Genomic DNA, 17,704 nt, shown 5'->3' on the forward strand with positions numbered 1-17,704 from the left:
AGTCTGTCCACAGCTTAGTGGAGGATAATTTAGGTGGCCTGTGTAATGCACCTTCCTTCACTCTTCTGGTCGGGGCTGGCTCTGCACTGATCCATCTTCAGCAGACAGCAGGCTAACCCCACCTTTCTGTTAACATTTCATAGAATCATAGAATATCAGGGTTGGAAGGGACCCCAGAAGGTCATCTAGTCCAACCCCCTGCTCAAAGCAGGACCAATTCCCAGTTAAATCATCCCAGCCAGGGCTTTCATTCTGGTTTATCTGTGGTACTTGTATGGACCTGTTACCATGGTATCGGAGCGTCTCCTCACAACACTCCTGTGAGGTGGGGCACTGCTCACCCCCATTTTAGAGATGAAGAACGGAGGCACAGAGAGGCTAGATGACTTGGCCATGGTCACGCAGGAAGTCTGTGGCAGAACAGGGACGCTAATCATTGGATCATCCTTCCTCTCAGGATTCAATTAGCACTAAATATACAGATAAGAACCAATTTGCATACCAGAGCCCAGTGTGAGTGTTAATAACCCAAGTTGTTTAACTGGGGCAAACTAAACCAATGAAAGCCAGATTTATACCGCTGTACAAGTGTCCACACGCAGACATACCCATTGAATTAAATTAGTGCATTAGTGAAACTGGAGCAAATCTTGTATGTAGATAGCCTTAAAGTAACCAGACCTCATAATGGAGGAGGACATAGTTTGATGAGAACCAAATCTTTTTGTTCCAGTGTCAAGTACAATCTATTGCAATTTAATTATAGCGTGCCTTTCTTACAAAGTAGAGCAGTTAAAATCGGAAGGTGTGTAAGTAGGAGGAAGCAGTAGATCAGGAGAAGTGTGAAGGACTGGTAAGTGATGGTATGGGGAACTTGTGACAGCTCCCTAGCTGTCGGCAGCATGGAAGAGGAGGGGTCTGAACTGCAATTTAAGGAGGGAAAGCAGAGTGAGGAGGAGGGCAGGCTGTTTCAGGGAGAGCAGGTGCAATGACAGTGAAGAATCGACCTCCCACAGAGGGAAGGCAAAGCTATGGGACTGAGGAAGTTTAAAGAGAGGAGGATCAAAGAGCTGCATAGGGTGTGCCATTGCCTGAGGGTCCTTGAGTCACTGTGGAGCAGATACAGATGTGAATTTTCTGAGTGTTCTGGAAATTCAGATACTTGTATTCGGAACTATCCTGTGGCTCTGTGAATTGTTTTCCCCCAATAAAAGGGGGACTGAATGGAATCTGATTTTCTAGAGCACTTTTCTGTCTTAAAGTATGCCCAGGAACTTAAAGAAACTAGGAGTTAGATGCTAATAGCACAATTGCTGTATGGCAAAACCATCAGTCTTGTGCACTCAGCCACAGTCCACAATTGCGCAGTTTTGAACATTAGAACTTGGTTTATCCCTTCTGATGATTGCCAGGGAGCTTTAACCCCTAGCCGGGCTGCTCCTCAGAGATGGGCCTCGGGCCTCAATTTAACATCCTCGCTTGGAAGGCAGGGGCGCATGTGTGTGTAATTGTGAAAACAAAATCTTTACCGCTTTGGGGTACAAACTCCTGGCTGCAGCATTACATTCTAAGAAAAGAGCAGCATTTATGATTATAGCATCAATACTGTAATAAGGTCAATATCTGTGTTTAAAGGAGTCACATAATCCCTGTGCAAGTACACACATTGTTATATATTTTTTGCACTATTAATAGGCTCTATGTCTTTGTGAAGATGGTGCCCCATGATAAGTGATGGTTTTGCAAAACATTTGGAGCCCAATTCAGAATTGCTTGAGGTTAAAGGATGTTTTTGTTTTGTTTTTGCAATTTGTTTCAACTTTCCATGAACAAGGTTTGTTTGGACATGCAGATTTGCTCAATGGAAATGGGCCCATTTTCAAGCATTGCTGGCTTGGCATTGACAAAACTGAAAAATTGTACTTGCAGATTTTTTTTGCCTATGAAAATAGCCATTTTGCCAGAAATTTTGCACAAAACCAAACCTCTACATACAATTACATAAAAATGTAAGGTGTGACTTTTAGAAGGCATTCCTGGGTGAGCAGCAGTAGCATGCAATCTGTGGGGAAAGTAATAGATTTTGTCCCTAGATAAACCACTGGATTAAATAATGAAATGTATCTGCTGCTGGGGCTTCTAAACAAAGATATACAGTACTTGCCATAATCAACAATATAACACTAGCACCATACACGCTAGGCAATGATATTCCTAGATTTGTTGATTTCACCCACTTGTCACACTTCCATAATGTGCCCCTGTGCAGAGAGTTGACAGAAAAGCTTCCCAGACTATAGGGTAGAAATTGCAGTGGTTAATTTAATTAAGGAGTGTTTTGAGAACAGCCAACTTTCTCTTTTTAGAAACACTGGAATAATCTTCATTCTGATCTAAATATTAAGGGCCTAATCCAGGGCCCATTAAAATCAATGGGACCCTTAGCGTTTGCAACTAAATGTATTCCCCATGGAATGTTAAACCTATGGATGTATGGTCAGGAGTGATTCCCCTGCATCACCAAGTCTGGCAGCTGAGTTTACATCTAGAAAGAATTGTGGATAAATAATCTCCAGTGAACTGAGCTCAAAGTAAGGGATAGATAGCAGCAGGCTTTAGGAATGAAGGCATGAGAGAGAATGATGCTAGAAAATAGTTTAACCATTAAAAGTACAGGAGAAAGTCATCAACCCACCTAACTCAGACCAGAGACTGTTAATCTTTAACCCATGTTATTCCTTTAAGAAAGTATCTTGTCAGGTTAAAAATCAGAATTACTTAAAGAAGAAGTGCCTTCCTTGCATTATTGACAATGTTTTAGATTATGCAAACTGAAAGAATTAAACTCCTTGACTTGAGTTTTCACCCGTATGTTGGTGGTTTCCTTTTTGACAATGCAAATAGACTGGGCTCTTTCAGTTTTGCCGATAGGCATTTTCTAGGCATTCGCTTTCAAGGTACCCTGCTCTAGCTGCTGCACTCCTACTGTATGTATTGCAGAAATGTGCTCTATATTAGGGGGGTTTATATTTTTAAAATGTCCATTTTCCCCTCCACCTTAAAACTGGAAACTTTTCTATTAGCCTCAAGTATAGTAAAAATCTAGGGTGAAATCCTGAAGTGAATGGGAATTTTGCCATTCATTTCAACAGGGCCAGGATTTTACCCGTTTTTTTTTATACCACCTGAATTTGGGGGTCAAACTTGACCTGATAGTGTCCCTTTAATAAACACCCATAGAACAAGACTTCAGCATTATGGGCCTGAATCAAAGCTAGAGAAGTCAGTGGAAAGATTCCCACTGACTTCAACCAGCTTTGGATCCGGCACAGTACGAACTGAAATAAAATGGCTTGGTTTTGGTGCCTACAATGTATATTCTATCTCTTGCTGCACTGTCAAGGCATATTCCTTTGTCGAGTTCTTACATATTCTCTCTTTTCTGCAGTCCATAGAAAATGTCTGGCAGGTATTCTTGGGTTCCACTCTGTGAACAGATTGCAGTTTAAGGATGAAATCCACGGATCTCAGTAAGGTCTCTTCAGGGTTTGCCACATGTAAATTAGGGATCATATAGTTTGTAAATGATCCGAAAGCGTGGTCAGTGTAACTGTCATAAACCTGAAACTGTCATAAGACATGGGGGACAATGTCTTTTTTTTTTTTAATGGATGGTGTTTTAGCTGCTTTGTCAGATTTGGGTCATGCTGCAATGGGAGTGCATAAAGCCCCCTGCAGGCTTGATTTTTTTTTCCCCTGAAATTCTCTCAAGTAAGGATTTTTCTCTCTCTCTCTCTCCCCCCTTTGAACGGAATAAATAATGCATTTTAGATTCTGCTATTTTTAGCTAGTTGGTTTGTAAGTTAACCAGTTGTACAGTTTCCCACTCAAACCTTTTGTGCTCTTGCGTCTTTCCAGAGCTTGCAAACGGTTGGTTTTTCAGAAGTTGCTAGCTATGTCTCTTCACCTGCACAGGATGCAGATGGGTTTGCACAGTTGCAGTCTCTGGTGGGCTTTTTGCATTTTACTCAAAAGATTAACAATTGCTGCAAAGTAAAATATTTACATTTTTTTCTTAGAAATGTAAAGACGGCATTAATACACTACATGTCATCCCTGAAAATAAACTAGGGCCTTTATCCTGCATCCTTTTCACAGACTGACACTAGAGCTGCTCAGAAAATTTTAGACAGAAGTTTTCCATAGAAAAATGCAGTTTTGTTTGGAATTGAAACATTGGACATATTGATTCTGATTAACTCTTTCGATAGGAAAAAGTCAAAATGCTTAATTTTGATAGTGTTCTTTCAAGTCGTTTAGTTTCAACGTTTATATTTAATTCACGAATATATATATATGGTGTATAATATTTTAAATATGATATTAAAGCTGAAACAAAATGAATCAAAACAGTATTCAAACAAAATATTTTGAAGGCCCTGAATCCACGTTTTTCAGAATTCTAGTTTAATGGGAAATTGAAGAATTTTGGCTTTTTGTTTCAAATTGGAGTGATTTCTCACCCCCCATGAAATGTTGGAATTTCCCACAGAATGGAAATTTTGTTCCTGAACAGCTCTAGCAAAAAAGTCCTGATGGCTTTTGGCTAAGTTCCCAAGCAGGCTGTGACCATAACTAGCGGGCACAGGTATTTAAGGAAATAGTGTTGCCAGTTTGAGGAACGGTATTATCTAGAACTTTACATATTCATAGTGCTTGACAAAGGTTAATCTTCATGGCCTCACTGACGGATAGGGACAGGAGTATTATCCTCACTTTCTTATGGCTGGGGAAACTGAGGGAGATAAATGGTTGTCCAGGATCGCACAGCAGGTCAATAGGATCGGAGTGCCAGGATAAGAACTCACAACCTCTTGACTTGGTGCCCTTTGCTCAGTTAGACTGTGCTTCCTCCCGCACAATGTCTTCCGTACCCATACGCCTCACCACTGTACTTTGTTTTGTTTTAAATTAGCTGCTTAAGAGATTCCCAGAATGTATTAGATTGGACACTAACAGCTGTAGATGTCTCAATATTTTCAGGCAAAATGATAGTGGAAAGTGATACATTTTCTTCAGGTTAATTACTTTTACATTTCCTAATTATATTTTACTTCATTCAACCTACAGGATCTTTTTATTTTCACTTAGACTATATGAGTCAGTACGGTTATGACTAGACTTGGAAGGGTTAGATTTTTATTCATCGTACACACACACACACACACACACTCTGATTAAAAATATTTCCATCAATAATGATTGAAATGTACAGATTAAGAAAGTAAGAAATGCTGCTTGAGAATTTATGCGAGTTTGATTTTAATGATAGTTACTTTGTATATCTTGACGTGTGATGTTCACAACTTATTTTAACAGTTAAAGTTTTAACTTTATGAATATCAATATCTACTGTCATTAAATATTTATTGTCTGACTCCCATAATTTCCCACAACTCTGAACATTTAAATAGACAAAAGTAGAAAAAGCTTAAAACTCATAATTTTGTGCTCCTGTGAAAACGAGTCAATAAAAATAGGGAAAAATGCTTAAAAATAAACCTCAATATTATCCATCAAAATTATAAAAAGAATTAAAATTGAGTTCTGCCCAGCCTAGTTATGATGCAACACTTGTCTCTGGGTTGGATGGTTACTGGGTCATCTAGGACTTCGTCTATTATGCAGTGCTGACATGGGGTGACTGTTACCTTGAGGTCCCTTTTGACCAGCTTTGGGGTCTAATCCAGAGCCTGTGGAAGTGCGTGGGTGTCTTCCCATTGACTACAAGGGGCTTTGGCTCAGGTCCTTGATGGCTGTCCAGGATGGTGAAAGTTAAAGATCCTGGGATTCTTGGGAAAGAGTGAAGGGATGGCCAATGTTTCATTTCCCTGTAACCTGATCCTGGTTTTGAATGGGCTGTAGGTGCTCATGCGTAGCACTTGTAAGGGTCTGACTCTGTGGCTATGGCTACACTACATGTTAAGTCGACATAAGTTATGTTGCTCAGGGGTGTGAATGAACCACCCCCCTGAGCAACATAACTTATGCCGACTTAGCGCCGTCCACACTGGCGCATATGTCAGCGGAAGAGGTTGTCCTGCTGACATAGCTGCTGCCGCTCGTTGGGGGTGGATTAATTAAGTCACTGAGAGAACTTTATCCTGGTGGCTTAGAGCGGCTACACAGAGAGCGTACTGCAGAGCAGTTGCATCACAGCTTCCCTCTCCCTGGCACAAGAAAGGGGGTCAGGGAAATATTTTCCTTTTTTTTGGACAGCTTTATATCCCCTGAAACGGGGAGGACTCTCTGAAAGGTACAGCCAGAGGGCTGTGCACTCCCACAAGACCACAAGATTGTGGTTGCCCAGAGAATGACATGGGAGGTAAGTGAGGTGTCTGCTCTTACTCCAAGGGGGCGAACTTGAGACATTAACCTTTGACAAAAAGAAAAGGAGGACTTGTGGCACCTTAGAGACTAACCAATTTATTTGAGCATGAGCTTTCGTGAGCTACAGCTCACTTCATCGGATGCATACCGTGGAAACTGCAGAAGACATTATATGCACAGAGACCATAAAACAATACCTCCTCCCACCCCACTCTCCTGCTGGTAATAGCTTATCTAAAGTGATCATCAAGTTGGGCCATTTCCAGCACAAATCCAGGTTTTCATACCCTCCGCCCCCCCCCCCCACACAAACTCACTCTCCTGGTTAGTCTCTAAGGTGCCACAAGTCCTCCTTTTCTTTTTGCAAATACAGACTAACATGGCTGTTACTCTGAAACCTAACCTTTGACAATACCCATTCTTCTTTCTTCTCCTCCCAAACTCCTTATGCTGCTTCTTTCCTTCTAGTCTTCTGCTTTTCCCTCCTAACTGACTCCTTGTTGGGTTAGTCTGAGGGAGGCATTGCTACTGAGGGAAAACCTGATCAAAGAGGGAAGATCATGCATATCTTTGCCCTGTCTAAAAGAAGAGTCTTTGTCATGTTAGTGGTTGCTAGGGCATTACCAATGGAAATATATCTGTTAACTAGCAGTGTTTCTCAACTTTTTGGTACCAGGACTGCTGCCTTCCTAAACTGGTCAGGGCGATCTCTTGGACCGGCGCTGGTCCTCGGATTGTTAGTTGAGAAATAATGAACTAAAGGGCTAAAATAAGTATCTGTGGTGTCCAGCAGAGGAGGGCTCACCAGCACCACTCTCCTGTCTCTTGCACCGTGACTGTCTTTGTGCTACCATGTCACATTCTGTGTGTGTAGGCGTCTCATGAACCGTTTGGAGGACATGCGCAAGAATGTGGCCGGCGATGGGGTCAATCGCTGCATCCTGTGTGGAGAACAGCTGGGATCAGCTTGTGTGGTGTGTGAGGACTGCAAAAAGGTGAGACCTCACCTAGGCTGAACTTGAGAACTGCAGATCATACTGATGGTGCAACCTTCAGCTCGTGTATTCAGGGACTGCTGGGTTCTACCCTAGCTCTGACATTGACTCCCTTGGGCAAATCACATAGGTTGTGATTTTTGAAAGCCGAGTAGGGGATTTAGAGACACAACTCCCATTAGTTTTAATGGAAGATGTGTATCTAAATGAGCTCTGGTGGAATGACTGTTTAGTTTTTTGTTTTTTGTTCACTTGCAGTGCTGAAAAAATGAAAAGAAATTTGTTTTGGTTAGAGCAAAGTGTTTGGCTTTTCATTTAGTTTTTGAGGTTTTTTTTTTCCTTCAGGTTTTTAATTTTTTAAAAATAAAATTGAAGTAGGTTTCAGAACAAAATGTCTTTTTTTGATCAAGACTTTAGTTTAGAAAAATTTAGTTCAAAAAATGTTTCCCAGCTTTAGTCTGAATCTGTTGGGTCAGCTTTGCAAATCTCAACCTTAAACTTTATGCCTCCGTGAAATGAACCCACCTCCGCATGGCTTTGTGAGGGTTCGTGAGAAATCATTTTTAAACCATTTTGAATGTGTGAAGTGCCACAGTAAATGTCAAGTGTAATTATTATCACTAAATCTGAAATGATGTCCCTCAGTTGCACTTTGACATAGCTGAACATATGCTATGCAAAATGTCCTTCTGTTTTGGACTCACTCTATCTGTCTATCTATCTGTTTTGGACGCCCCATCACGGCACGGTGAGCATTGCTGGCAGTCTCAGTCTTAACTTTTTGAATTTCCTTGATCATTTATTTTTGTACCTTTGAAACCAGACCTAAACACACCTCTTAGGGTGAACAACTGTGAGTCTTTAACTACAGCAGGATTCAGGGATTGTTCTGCACAAGGCCTTTCTGGCAATGCTCGGTGGCAGCGACTTAGTGTCCCATTGTGCCATAAACATGTGATTTTGTTTTGTTGGTAGAATGTCTGCATGAAGTGTGGCGTCGAGGCAACCAACAGCCGCCCTCATTCCATCTGGTTGTGCAAGATCTGCAGTGAGCAGAGAGAGGTTAGTGCAATTCTCCTGGCTGGTTTTACTTCCTCACTGCCCATGTCTGGGATTTCCTGCCGGTTAGTGGTTCCAGAATCAGTAGCGGTTTTAAGTCGGAGCTTTAACGATAGTTGTCCTTAGCATTTCTTGATATTAAGCATTCTGCCACGTGGAGCATTATTTAAGGGGCTGGCTTCATGTTTGTACAATATTAATTCTGTGTAGGCTTGTCCCAAGAATCCCAGAAGGAACTGTGTTAATTAGATATAGGGCCAACTTCTTTCCCAAGCCATTAAATCATTTAAATCTCTCTCTCTCTTTCCCCCCTCATTCTCTACCCTCACTCCACGGACAAACTCCCATTGACAGATGAACAGCTCCGAGTTAGCAGGACCCTCTCAGTAGAGATGGGGCAACTTTTTTTAATGAAAAGCAGGTTGAACAAGATGTGTTTTCCTCTAAGAAAATGAACCACTTTTGCATCTACCGATCGTCTGTTCTGGAGAGGGTTTCATGGCCATCAGCCCCATATATTGGCTTGCCCTGTGCTTTTGTACTGTGGCTCACAAATTGAGAGAATAGGTTACGTGGAGACTTTCCCTTTCTGACAGGTCGCTTTCAAGCGCTGTGGATATATATGTTCTGTAACACGGTGTCTGTTCAAAGAGAGGTGAAGTTTGGGGCCTTGGTACTCCATGCTTCTGCTGTGTCTGGAATACCAGGGCCCAATTCATGGTTGCATGGCACCTGGTGAAGTCATTTGCCCCAGTGCCAAGTGGGTGTAAGGTGCTGTCATTCTGGGATGATAAGGTTCTGCACTCACTTTGCATTGGTGTATGTGATTGCACAGTAGGCAGGGCCACAGTGAATTGTGCCCAGCATGCTTGTGAGTTGGAGAGTGAGTCAAAACACTGCTGTGTGCGAAAAGCTAGAATCATCCGTTCAAGCAGGCTGGAGAGTTAATTCAAGGCTGGCTATCAAGAGGCTCCACCCACCATCGCTTTGGGTACCATGCTCATCATTTCACTAAACAAGGTGATAAGCATCAAACGAGCTCTCGAAGGCTGATCTGCCCAGCCAGAATGTAGCTATGGGGCAGCTGCTGAGAGCTGATTAACCCTTAAATGTGGGGCACATCCCACCTTGTTTAATAAAGGGATGCTCTTGTGGGCGAAGCACTGCCATTTTCAGGAGAGTGAGAACCTCCCTCTGAACCTCTCTTGTGCTCTGCCTCTTTCCCAGGTGTGGAAGCGTTCGGGGGCATGGTTCTTCAAGGGCTTGCCGAAGCAAGTGCTACCTCGGCCAATGCCCGTCAGCAAGAACAAGCCGCCGCAAGCTCCCAGCGAACCTGCCTCCTCGGAGCCACCTGCTCAGGACCTGAAACTTCACTCCCGCACGCCGAGCCGTGGTAGGGGGTGGATTTTTGTCCTTCCATCTCCTCTCCAATCTCTCTAACACAGCCTCAGGGGGTGGTGGGGTGGCTCATGGCAATATAGTGCAGTGTCTGGTAGTGAAAGCTTGGAAGATCCATCCCTACATGAACACGTGTTGACAGTAAAATGCCCAGTTGTGTTACTGCTAGTGTATGTTTTCTGATCAGCCTGTAGTTTGTCCTTTTCCCCCACCCCCGCGGGTAGCTGGGTGGCTCCATTCCCAACCCTCAAGACCCAGCTCTTGTGCCTCTTCTATCTGGAAGATCTCCAAGGCCCTGGGCAGCTTTTTAAAGGTTCTCTAACCTAAGCCACACACACGGCTGCGGTAAGTACCAAAGCATGCTCTGTGCAGGGAGACAAATTCACTGAGATGATTGTAGGGAAAGTGATTAATGTGAAACCTTGGTACTGCAGTAATTAAAATAAGAAACCCCAACAAAACAATTTTGGCCCCTTATGGGTTCAATTAAAATGATCAATGGGCTGCAGTGCCCTTTAGAACGAAAGGCATGTTCATACAGTAAACCAGCAGCCTGATTGATACTCTCTAGAGTAAGCCTTGGATTTTGATTTTGTTCTGGAGGGAAAGGAGAGCAATTCCCTCCACCCCCTTCTTCAAAAGCTTCTGCTAACTTAATCACACACATCTAATCAGCCCGGAGGACCTCTGCTAAATTCCAGCGTGGAGTGAAATAGGAAAGGGAGCCTCGATCCTGAGTTCGAATCCTGCTCAGTAAAACCTCATGGAGAAGAACTGCTAAAATTCTTCCAGTAGGCGACCTCCATTTGGTGGAATTTCCTGGAGCTCCAGGATCACATAACTATCCGTTCGTTGACGATTGAGGTTGAGGCATCCTACTTTAAGTTTATTCCTCAAGTGGTTAAGACAAGGCTTCATTGTCTTCCATGCCCAGTTCAGATCCTGGTCACATTCGGAAAGCCCTGCAAACTTGCCTGTTTGTCCCAGCTTTTCTGTAACCGTTGGCTCAGCTTCTTCTACCTACCCCCCTCCTCCCTTTAAAGTCACGATGCTGAAGGTACTGTAGGATATTCACTCCCTGTGAGTGGAAATTGCTTTTGCCTTAATATAAGCCATACATCCCAGTTCCAGGATGATGAACACTCACATATGTTCAAGCTAATGACTGCATTGCTGCCCCAGCTTTTGGCTAGGAAGGCAGCACTACAGCTCATTGCGGATCTCCTCCTCTTTTCATCTTGGTACGAGGGTTCGCTCCATTCATTGATTGCTCTTTGTTTGTGCTGCTCAGGGCAAGCTGAGGCCGGGGCCTCTGCCGAACAGGACTCTTACGGTAAGAGCACTGGCTTTCAAACCTCTACCCGGCTGCTATCTCATTAGTGTGTTTGCTGAATGTTCCTGCCTGCTAATGCTCAGGGACGTGCAGCAGCCAGGTTTCTCCTCCCACCCCTCCGTAATCCAACAGCAGGGCCCGTAAGTGCATGAAAGCTTTCGATTACATTTAATTTCCTCTTTAGTTTTTTCTTTGTAATTTATAAACAGGTGTGTGGGTGGGTGGGATGGGATGGGATACCTTCAGAGAACACTTCCCATGTGATGGAAAAGGCTCATTCACCCAGGGAGGTGACCAGTGCCACCCTGCTGAGCAATGATGCCCGCGGCATCTGGCTCAGAGGTGCTTGCCTCTTGTTTCCCATGTTCCTCTTATGTGCTTCCACTCTTCCATTCTGAAGAACGTCTTCCGGAAACCTACCCTTCCCTGGAGCAAGAATTCAGAGCTCTTGCTAGCTAGTTTAATCTTCCCTCTCTTCTTCTGACATCCCCCAAAGACTCAGTCATTTGTGGTAGGACTTGAAGTCACCTGGGGACCATAGCAAAACAATGCTATTCATGAGATTGTGTAAATATTGGCTTGAAAACCTGCTACCAGGTGACTTTTGGGAGCCGTGTACCGCCCCTGCAGACCAAAGTACAACAGGAATGTTTCTGTTTATTTCAGTGGGAGTTGGCTTGTGCTGCATGTGAGTTTGTGTTGGGAACTTCTTAGGATTCGATCCAAAGCTATGGTTAGATGTGGGTCCACTGCAAAATTCAGGTCCAAATTTCAAGCTCCCAAAGTCAGGGGATGTTTGGAGTTCAGGTTATTGGATTGGTCCCATCTCGGATTTATGGGTTTTTGAAGCCGGAAAGGACCCCTATGATCACTGAGCCTGATCTCCTGCATAACACAAGTCATAATAGAATCGCCATTGTTTTCTTGTCATTAATCAATTACAAATATTAAGTCCTTTCTGCTGTGGTTATTTTTATCCGGGGTTCCAGCTAGCCCTGTAATGTAGTTATGGGAAGCCTGTTACATAACAGGGTATTTTTATACCAACACCACCCATTTCACAGGAATTTAGTTATTTTGGGGCACTCCCACCTCCTGTCCATTTCTCAGTTGAAATGTTGTAATTGAAAGAGCCGAACTACATCTGTAGGTGGTGTTTCCTGACGTGGATTCACATGCTCCTCACTGTATTTTCAGGTTATTTAATTTGAGTCACGCAACCCCTCCTCCAAAACCCTTCATGTAAGAGAAACTTTAGAGAGAGACAGCTGTCGATTACACACTGTGAAAGAGACTGAGACCACAACCCTAGAAAGGCAACTTCTGCTCCTGATGTGGGTTCTCTCTATTGCCTTGGAGTTCCCTATATTGCCAATATAACCTACACTAGCACAGAGTGGGAAATTGGCACCTTCTAGTGCCTGGTCCACAAAGAGGATAAGAGTTTACTACAGCTTCCAGCTAGAAGAGCTACTCTTTTAGCTTAAGCTGTAGAGGCGCATGCAGTTAGCACTGAAAGTCCTGGCTTCTCACCAAACCTGGGTGGTGAGTTAGCCTTAAATTTCTCATTGTGGTGAAGGAGGATGCTAATGTTTAACTGTTCCAGTGGGGCAGGTATTAATACATAAAAGAATGTATAGCACTTTGAAAGTGAAGTGTGCTCTACAAGTGCTAGGTGGTATTATTCAGGGGGCAGCATTGTTACTCACATCTATCCTTTCAATTGGTCATAGTCATTTCCTTAACACCTTTCCTGGCAGGGAGGCCCAAGATTTTTACCCTGACTTTTAACCCTGCCCTATATCAGGCAGCCCCTTGCTTCTGGGCAGAGGTGGGATGAAACCTGTCATTGATCCTGGATTGAGGACCTCTTACCTGGACGGGGGAGAGCCAGGGTCACCGTGTGCTGCATTCTCGCCGTACTCCTGTGCATGGCTGCTGAAGAGCGAGTGGTGGTGCTTGGTCCCAAGCTCAGTTCTCTTGCCTGGCTGTGAGCTGGCATCACCAGGCCGGCCTGTTTATTTGGAATCGTAGCCCCATGATTAAAATCTGAATCACAGTGTAAATCCCATAGAATTACCTGACACCCACATTTAATGCCAGGCATGTGCCTCGGGATTGAGGCTGTCGGAGTAATGATTAGCCTGCTGGTTACTTTGTCTTCAGAGCAGCAGAGGGTCACTGATCAGTATGGCTCTTGCAGACTGAGGTCTGGCCAGCAGTACAAAAGCAGAAGCCCCAGCCTTGTGTCGCTGCAAACATTCACCTTTTCCATTTCCTTTCAGGTGGCCCTGAGGAGAAGAGGGGAATGGGCAGGAAACCAGGTTTGTTTCTAAGCTATGGATGCCTTTCCCCGCTTCCTTAATAAAGGATTTCCTCCCTCAATTTATTCCAGAGCCAGAATTTGCTGGGGCAGATGCCCAGATGCCTTCAATAGCTTGGAAGTTTTGATTATTAGTTAGCGAAGCCATGTTTAATTTCCAAGTGCATAATACTGTGACAAAGCTATGGCTACCTAGGACTTTACAACTATCCCTCTGGAGCACACAGTGGCCACTCAGAATTCCACAGTGATAGCAGAATAGAGCTCAGATTCCAACACCACTACATGCTGCTACATGTCCTGCTACATGCGCTAAAGGAGAATCTCCATTTGCCATTAGCAATATAGGGCTTATGACTACACTTGAGCAATTCTGTTTCCATCCAGTAGAGGGCAGCAGAGCATATACACATTAGCCTGTTGATTTGCAGGGAATTGCAGTTTGTTTTTGGGTTTTGTGACTGTTTTAATTCAAGTCTGTTTTTGTTTGTGTTTAGTCAAATCCCGGGACCCCAGCCATGATTCTGAACGTGGCTATAGTTCAGAAGAAGAGAATCCTGCTGCCTACAGGGGAAGGAAGGGGACGAGACAAAGGCCAGAAGCAGGTAAAGATTTGCTAGCTTGGCTGAGACCAGTGACTAATGCAGGGAGGATCGGGATTCTGTACAATGAATCTGCTGGCTCTTGATGGGGCAGAGAACGCCCTCTGGCGGCTGTGACCTGTCCCGTTGGCAATACGCCTTCCGGTGCCTCAGTCCAAGCCTGAACGGGAATTCAGGTGCTGAATGCATTTAAGTTTCTCTGAATGGAAAGCAGAGAGAGACCAGCTGCCCCCTCCCCCAGCTTTCACTCAGGAAATCTGGCAAGGCAACATCCTGAGCAACATCACAGCTTTACATGCACTCTCCGCTCCCAGCACTGACGCATGCTGTTCACTCTTGGGGGTTGATTTGGCTCAGGGAAAGCTTGGGCCTGGATGTAAGCAGGTGCACTTGCTTAGGAGTCTCACCTGTTTATGCCAGGGCTGAATCTTTCCTGGCCTGATTATCACAAGTAACGAGCACCTGCTGCTCCCACTGACATCAGATGGTGGTGTGGGTTCGAGGCCCAAATGAAAACCAGGCTGTTAGACTCTTCTCCATGCTGAGCAAAACTCACCTCTATTCAGACGGCTAGCGCAGCACTCATGCACCGCTCAAGTCCCCCCAGCCTCTGATTTTTGGTTGCCTTGATTATCATGCACATTGTAGGGAGAGTGGTCACTTTGGATGAGCTATTACCAGCAGGATAGTGAGTTTGTGTGTGTGTTTTTTGGAGGGGGGTGAGGGGGTGAGAGAACCTGGATTTGTGCAGGAAATGGCCCACCTTGATTATCATGCACATTGTGTAGAGAGTTGTCACTTTGGATGGGCTATTACCAGCAGGAGAGTGAGTTTGTGTGTGGGGGGGTGGAGGGTGAGAAAACCTGGATTTGTGCTGGAAATGGCCCAACTTGATGATCACTTTAGATAAGCTATTACCAGCAGGACAGTGGGGTGGGAGGAGGTATTGTTTTATGATCTCTGTGTGTATATAAAGTCTTCTGCAGTTTCCACGGTATGCATCCGATGAAGTGAGCTGTAGCTCACGAAAGCTCATGCTCAAATAAATTGGTTAGTCTCTAAGGTGCCACAAGTCCTCCTTTTCTTTTTGCGAATACAGACGAACACGGCTGTTACTCTGAAACCTGTTTAAATATGGCTGCTGCTTATGCATTTCTGCATGCAATGTAGGCAGGGTCTTAAACAACCTTTAAACCATTAGCCCTACTGCGTGTGACCATTTATCACTATTTAACCAGGCCGCTCCTGGTAATCAGCGCCCTCTTAGTGTGCCAATGACTTTCCCAAGGCTGCCTTTTGTATATATCCCTGCTGTTCTGCAGAGACAAGGCTCCTGGTGTGAGAGGCACGTTTTTTCCCCACATTAACTCTCTCTACACTTACGTAGCCGCCCCCGACCTGTTGCTATACACACTCTCCTGGTGTGCGGAGACCCTGAGAATTCATCCAAGGGTAAAAATACCATTTATGTCATAAGAAAGATTTATACCTGGCATCTTCAGCACAAGCCAGGTAAGTGCTGAGACTTTTTGCATTCCAGCCAGGGGTTGCAATTTATCAACAAGAGGAGATCAGAATCACTAGCCAACGTGGCTGTAATTTATCTATTCAAACCACCGGCGCCAGATGAATGTAAATAAAAACAAAGACCGTGATTGTGGTTGTCTCTGAAAGGGAAGGTGATAGAGTATTACACCACCTTCTAGGGCACAGTAAGGCTGTAATTTCATTAGTGGGCACGAGAAGTTACCATAAAGGGAAGTCTCCAGTATGGGTTTCAACTTAGCCCTATGGCGCCTGCGTGTTGAGCCCGACCTCCCAAAGGCATTTCCCACTCTGTCTCCCCAGCATCCACTCCTACAGGCCTCCCCCGAGTAGCTGAGCTGAGGGTAAGCCATTGCTCAGTAGCACTCGTTAGTGTCCCCATCTGGCATAAGATACCCCGAATGATGCAAAATACCCACTCGTACATACCCCTCTTTAGAACATGCCCTGGGCTTGGTCACGCGTTCTTACATGTATTTCATCCCAATGCATTGCTGTCAAACAGTGTATTTTGTGCATTTATGCCTGTGATTGTAGTTTGGTGCAAACAGCTTACATGCCAGATTCACAGCTGGCATAAGCAGGAGCAACTCGGTTGATTGAGCTCCTGCTTCCCCCAGCTGGCACAAAGAGTAAATCTAACTGCATGCTAAGGAGCAGGACAGCGGCCCTTAGCTAGTGATGACAGGCTTCACTTGAGGTAGCAACGAGCGTAGCTAGAATCTGCTGAGAAGTTGTTTCTTTTCAGATCTGCCTAACAAAATGGTTCGATTGGAGACACACAGTGAAGCCATCTGCTTGGATCTATTGGATGAATCCAGCTGGTCTCAGACATTTCATGCCGTTGAATTTTCACCCTACTGTGAGACAGAATGAGTTCTGTGTCATTTTGCTCTGCAAAAGCGTGCTCTCCGCCAGCCACCTTCGCTCTGGCTGTTGCTAACAGCTGCCTGTTTTCTTGGTTTCAGAGGAGCAGCCGTGTTAGTTTGTATTCACAAAAAGAAAAGGAGGACTTGTGGCACATTAGAGACTAACAAATTTATTAGAGCATAAGCCTTTGTGAGCTACCGATGAAGTGAGCTGTAGTTCACGAAAGCTTATGCTCTAATAAATTTGTTAGTCTCTAAGGAGACACAAGTCCTCCTTTTCTGTTTTCTTGGCTGGCTTTGGTGGCTTGATTGATCAGATTTGTGTGATTTTTAAGAAACCCCTATCATCTAGCAAGGGATAGCTGGTTATTGTAAGCAGGCCATTGTATATTGCCCTCTGGCCGAATCCTTCACTCCCATTGTCCTACTCTAGGTGGCTAATGCTAGCACATTTCTTCTCCCTCCCCCTCAGTTTCCTTCTCTGCTCTTTCCCGTCTCTCCCTCTCTTGCTGTGACATGTGCTTGTGGCGGTGATAAAGCTGGAAGTTGCCCTTCCACAAAGCAACGTTAACTTCATAAACACGATAGTTATGGGCAATGAAAAATCCCCAGATCTGGCGACGTTCCCAGAGTTCCATGTGGGGTGATTTGCGATACATGGAAATGGGATGGATTTATAACTGTGATTGAGAAAAGCCAACCTCCCCGTTGCTGCTGTTGCTGTACTTTCAGGCAGTGAACCAACGGCTGCTGTTTCTGGCCGGGGAAGCTACCCACCTCCTAGCCGCAAACCGTCTGAGGTCAGAATGGCTCCAAGTGGCAGCGAGTTTGCTGGCAGGGTTGCTGAGAACTGGGAGTACGCAGCGGAAAGTGAAGTCAACAGAAGCCCTGGAAGTGAGAGAAAGCAATGAAAAGTCTACTGGGGGCGGGATGGGGGAGGGTGGAAGGGGGGGAGTGGGTTCCTGGTCCTGCCTGCAGGCTATAGCGGTTGTGTAGGATAGTGTGCGATCAGTGTCAGTCTGGAAAGAGCCAGCCTGGAATGAAGTTGGGTAAGTTGTGCCTCTCTGCCTTATAGCAAACTGCCTGCTTTGTCCAGACTGACCCTCCGGAGCTTCCCCCTAGCAGACAAGCAGGACCCCTTCCCCCTCCCCTTAAAGTGATAGCAACCAACACAAGCCTCAATACACCAC

The 17,704-nt window shown here is 44.7% G+C and overlaps 1 protein-coding gene across 15 annotated transcripts in view; it reads left to right on the top strand.

Annotated features, from left to right (window-relative positions):
* The window catches only part of RPH3A (rabphilin 3A), a 109,619-nt gene that overhangs the window by 57,671 nt on the left and 34,244 nt on the right, over positions 1 to 17,704 (top strand). For 13 of the 15 annotated variants that reach the window (XM_073312415.2, XM_073312418.2, XM_073312421.2 and 10 more), the window contains 7 exons: positions 7,265 to 7,385; positions 8,361 to 8,447; positions 9,672 to 9,837; positions 11,134 to 11,175; positions 13,461 to 13,499; positions 13,996 to 14,103; positions 17,247 to 17,408. In XM_073312415.2, coding sequence (XP_073168516.1) covers positions 7,265 to 7,385; positions 8,361 to 8,447; positions 9,672 to 9,837; positions 11,134 to 11,175; positions 13,461 to 13,499; positions 13,996 to 14,103; positions 17,247 to 17,408 — 725 coding nt within the window. The remainder of the gene's footprint in view (positions 1 to 7,264; positions 7,386 to 8,360; positions 8,448 to 9,671; positions 9,838 to 11,133; positions 11,176 to 13,460; positions 13,500 to 13,995; positions 14,104 to 17,246; positions 17,409 to 17,704) is intronic. The other 2 variants (XM_073312412.2, XM_073312413.2) reach the window with 1 other exon arrangement.

This window comes from Lepidochelys kempii, chromosome 15 (genome assembly GCF_965140285.1).
Source record: "Lepidochelys kempii isolate rLepKem1 chromosome 15, rLepKem1.hap1, whole genome shotgun sequence".
NCBI classification, from domain to species: Eukaryota; Metazoa; Chordata; order Testudines; family Cheloniidae; genus Lepidochelys; species Lepidochelys kempii.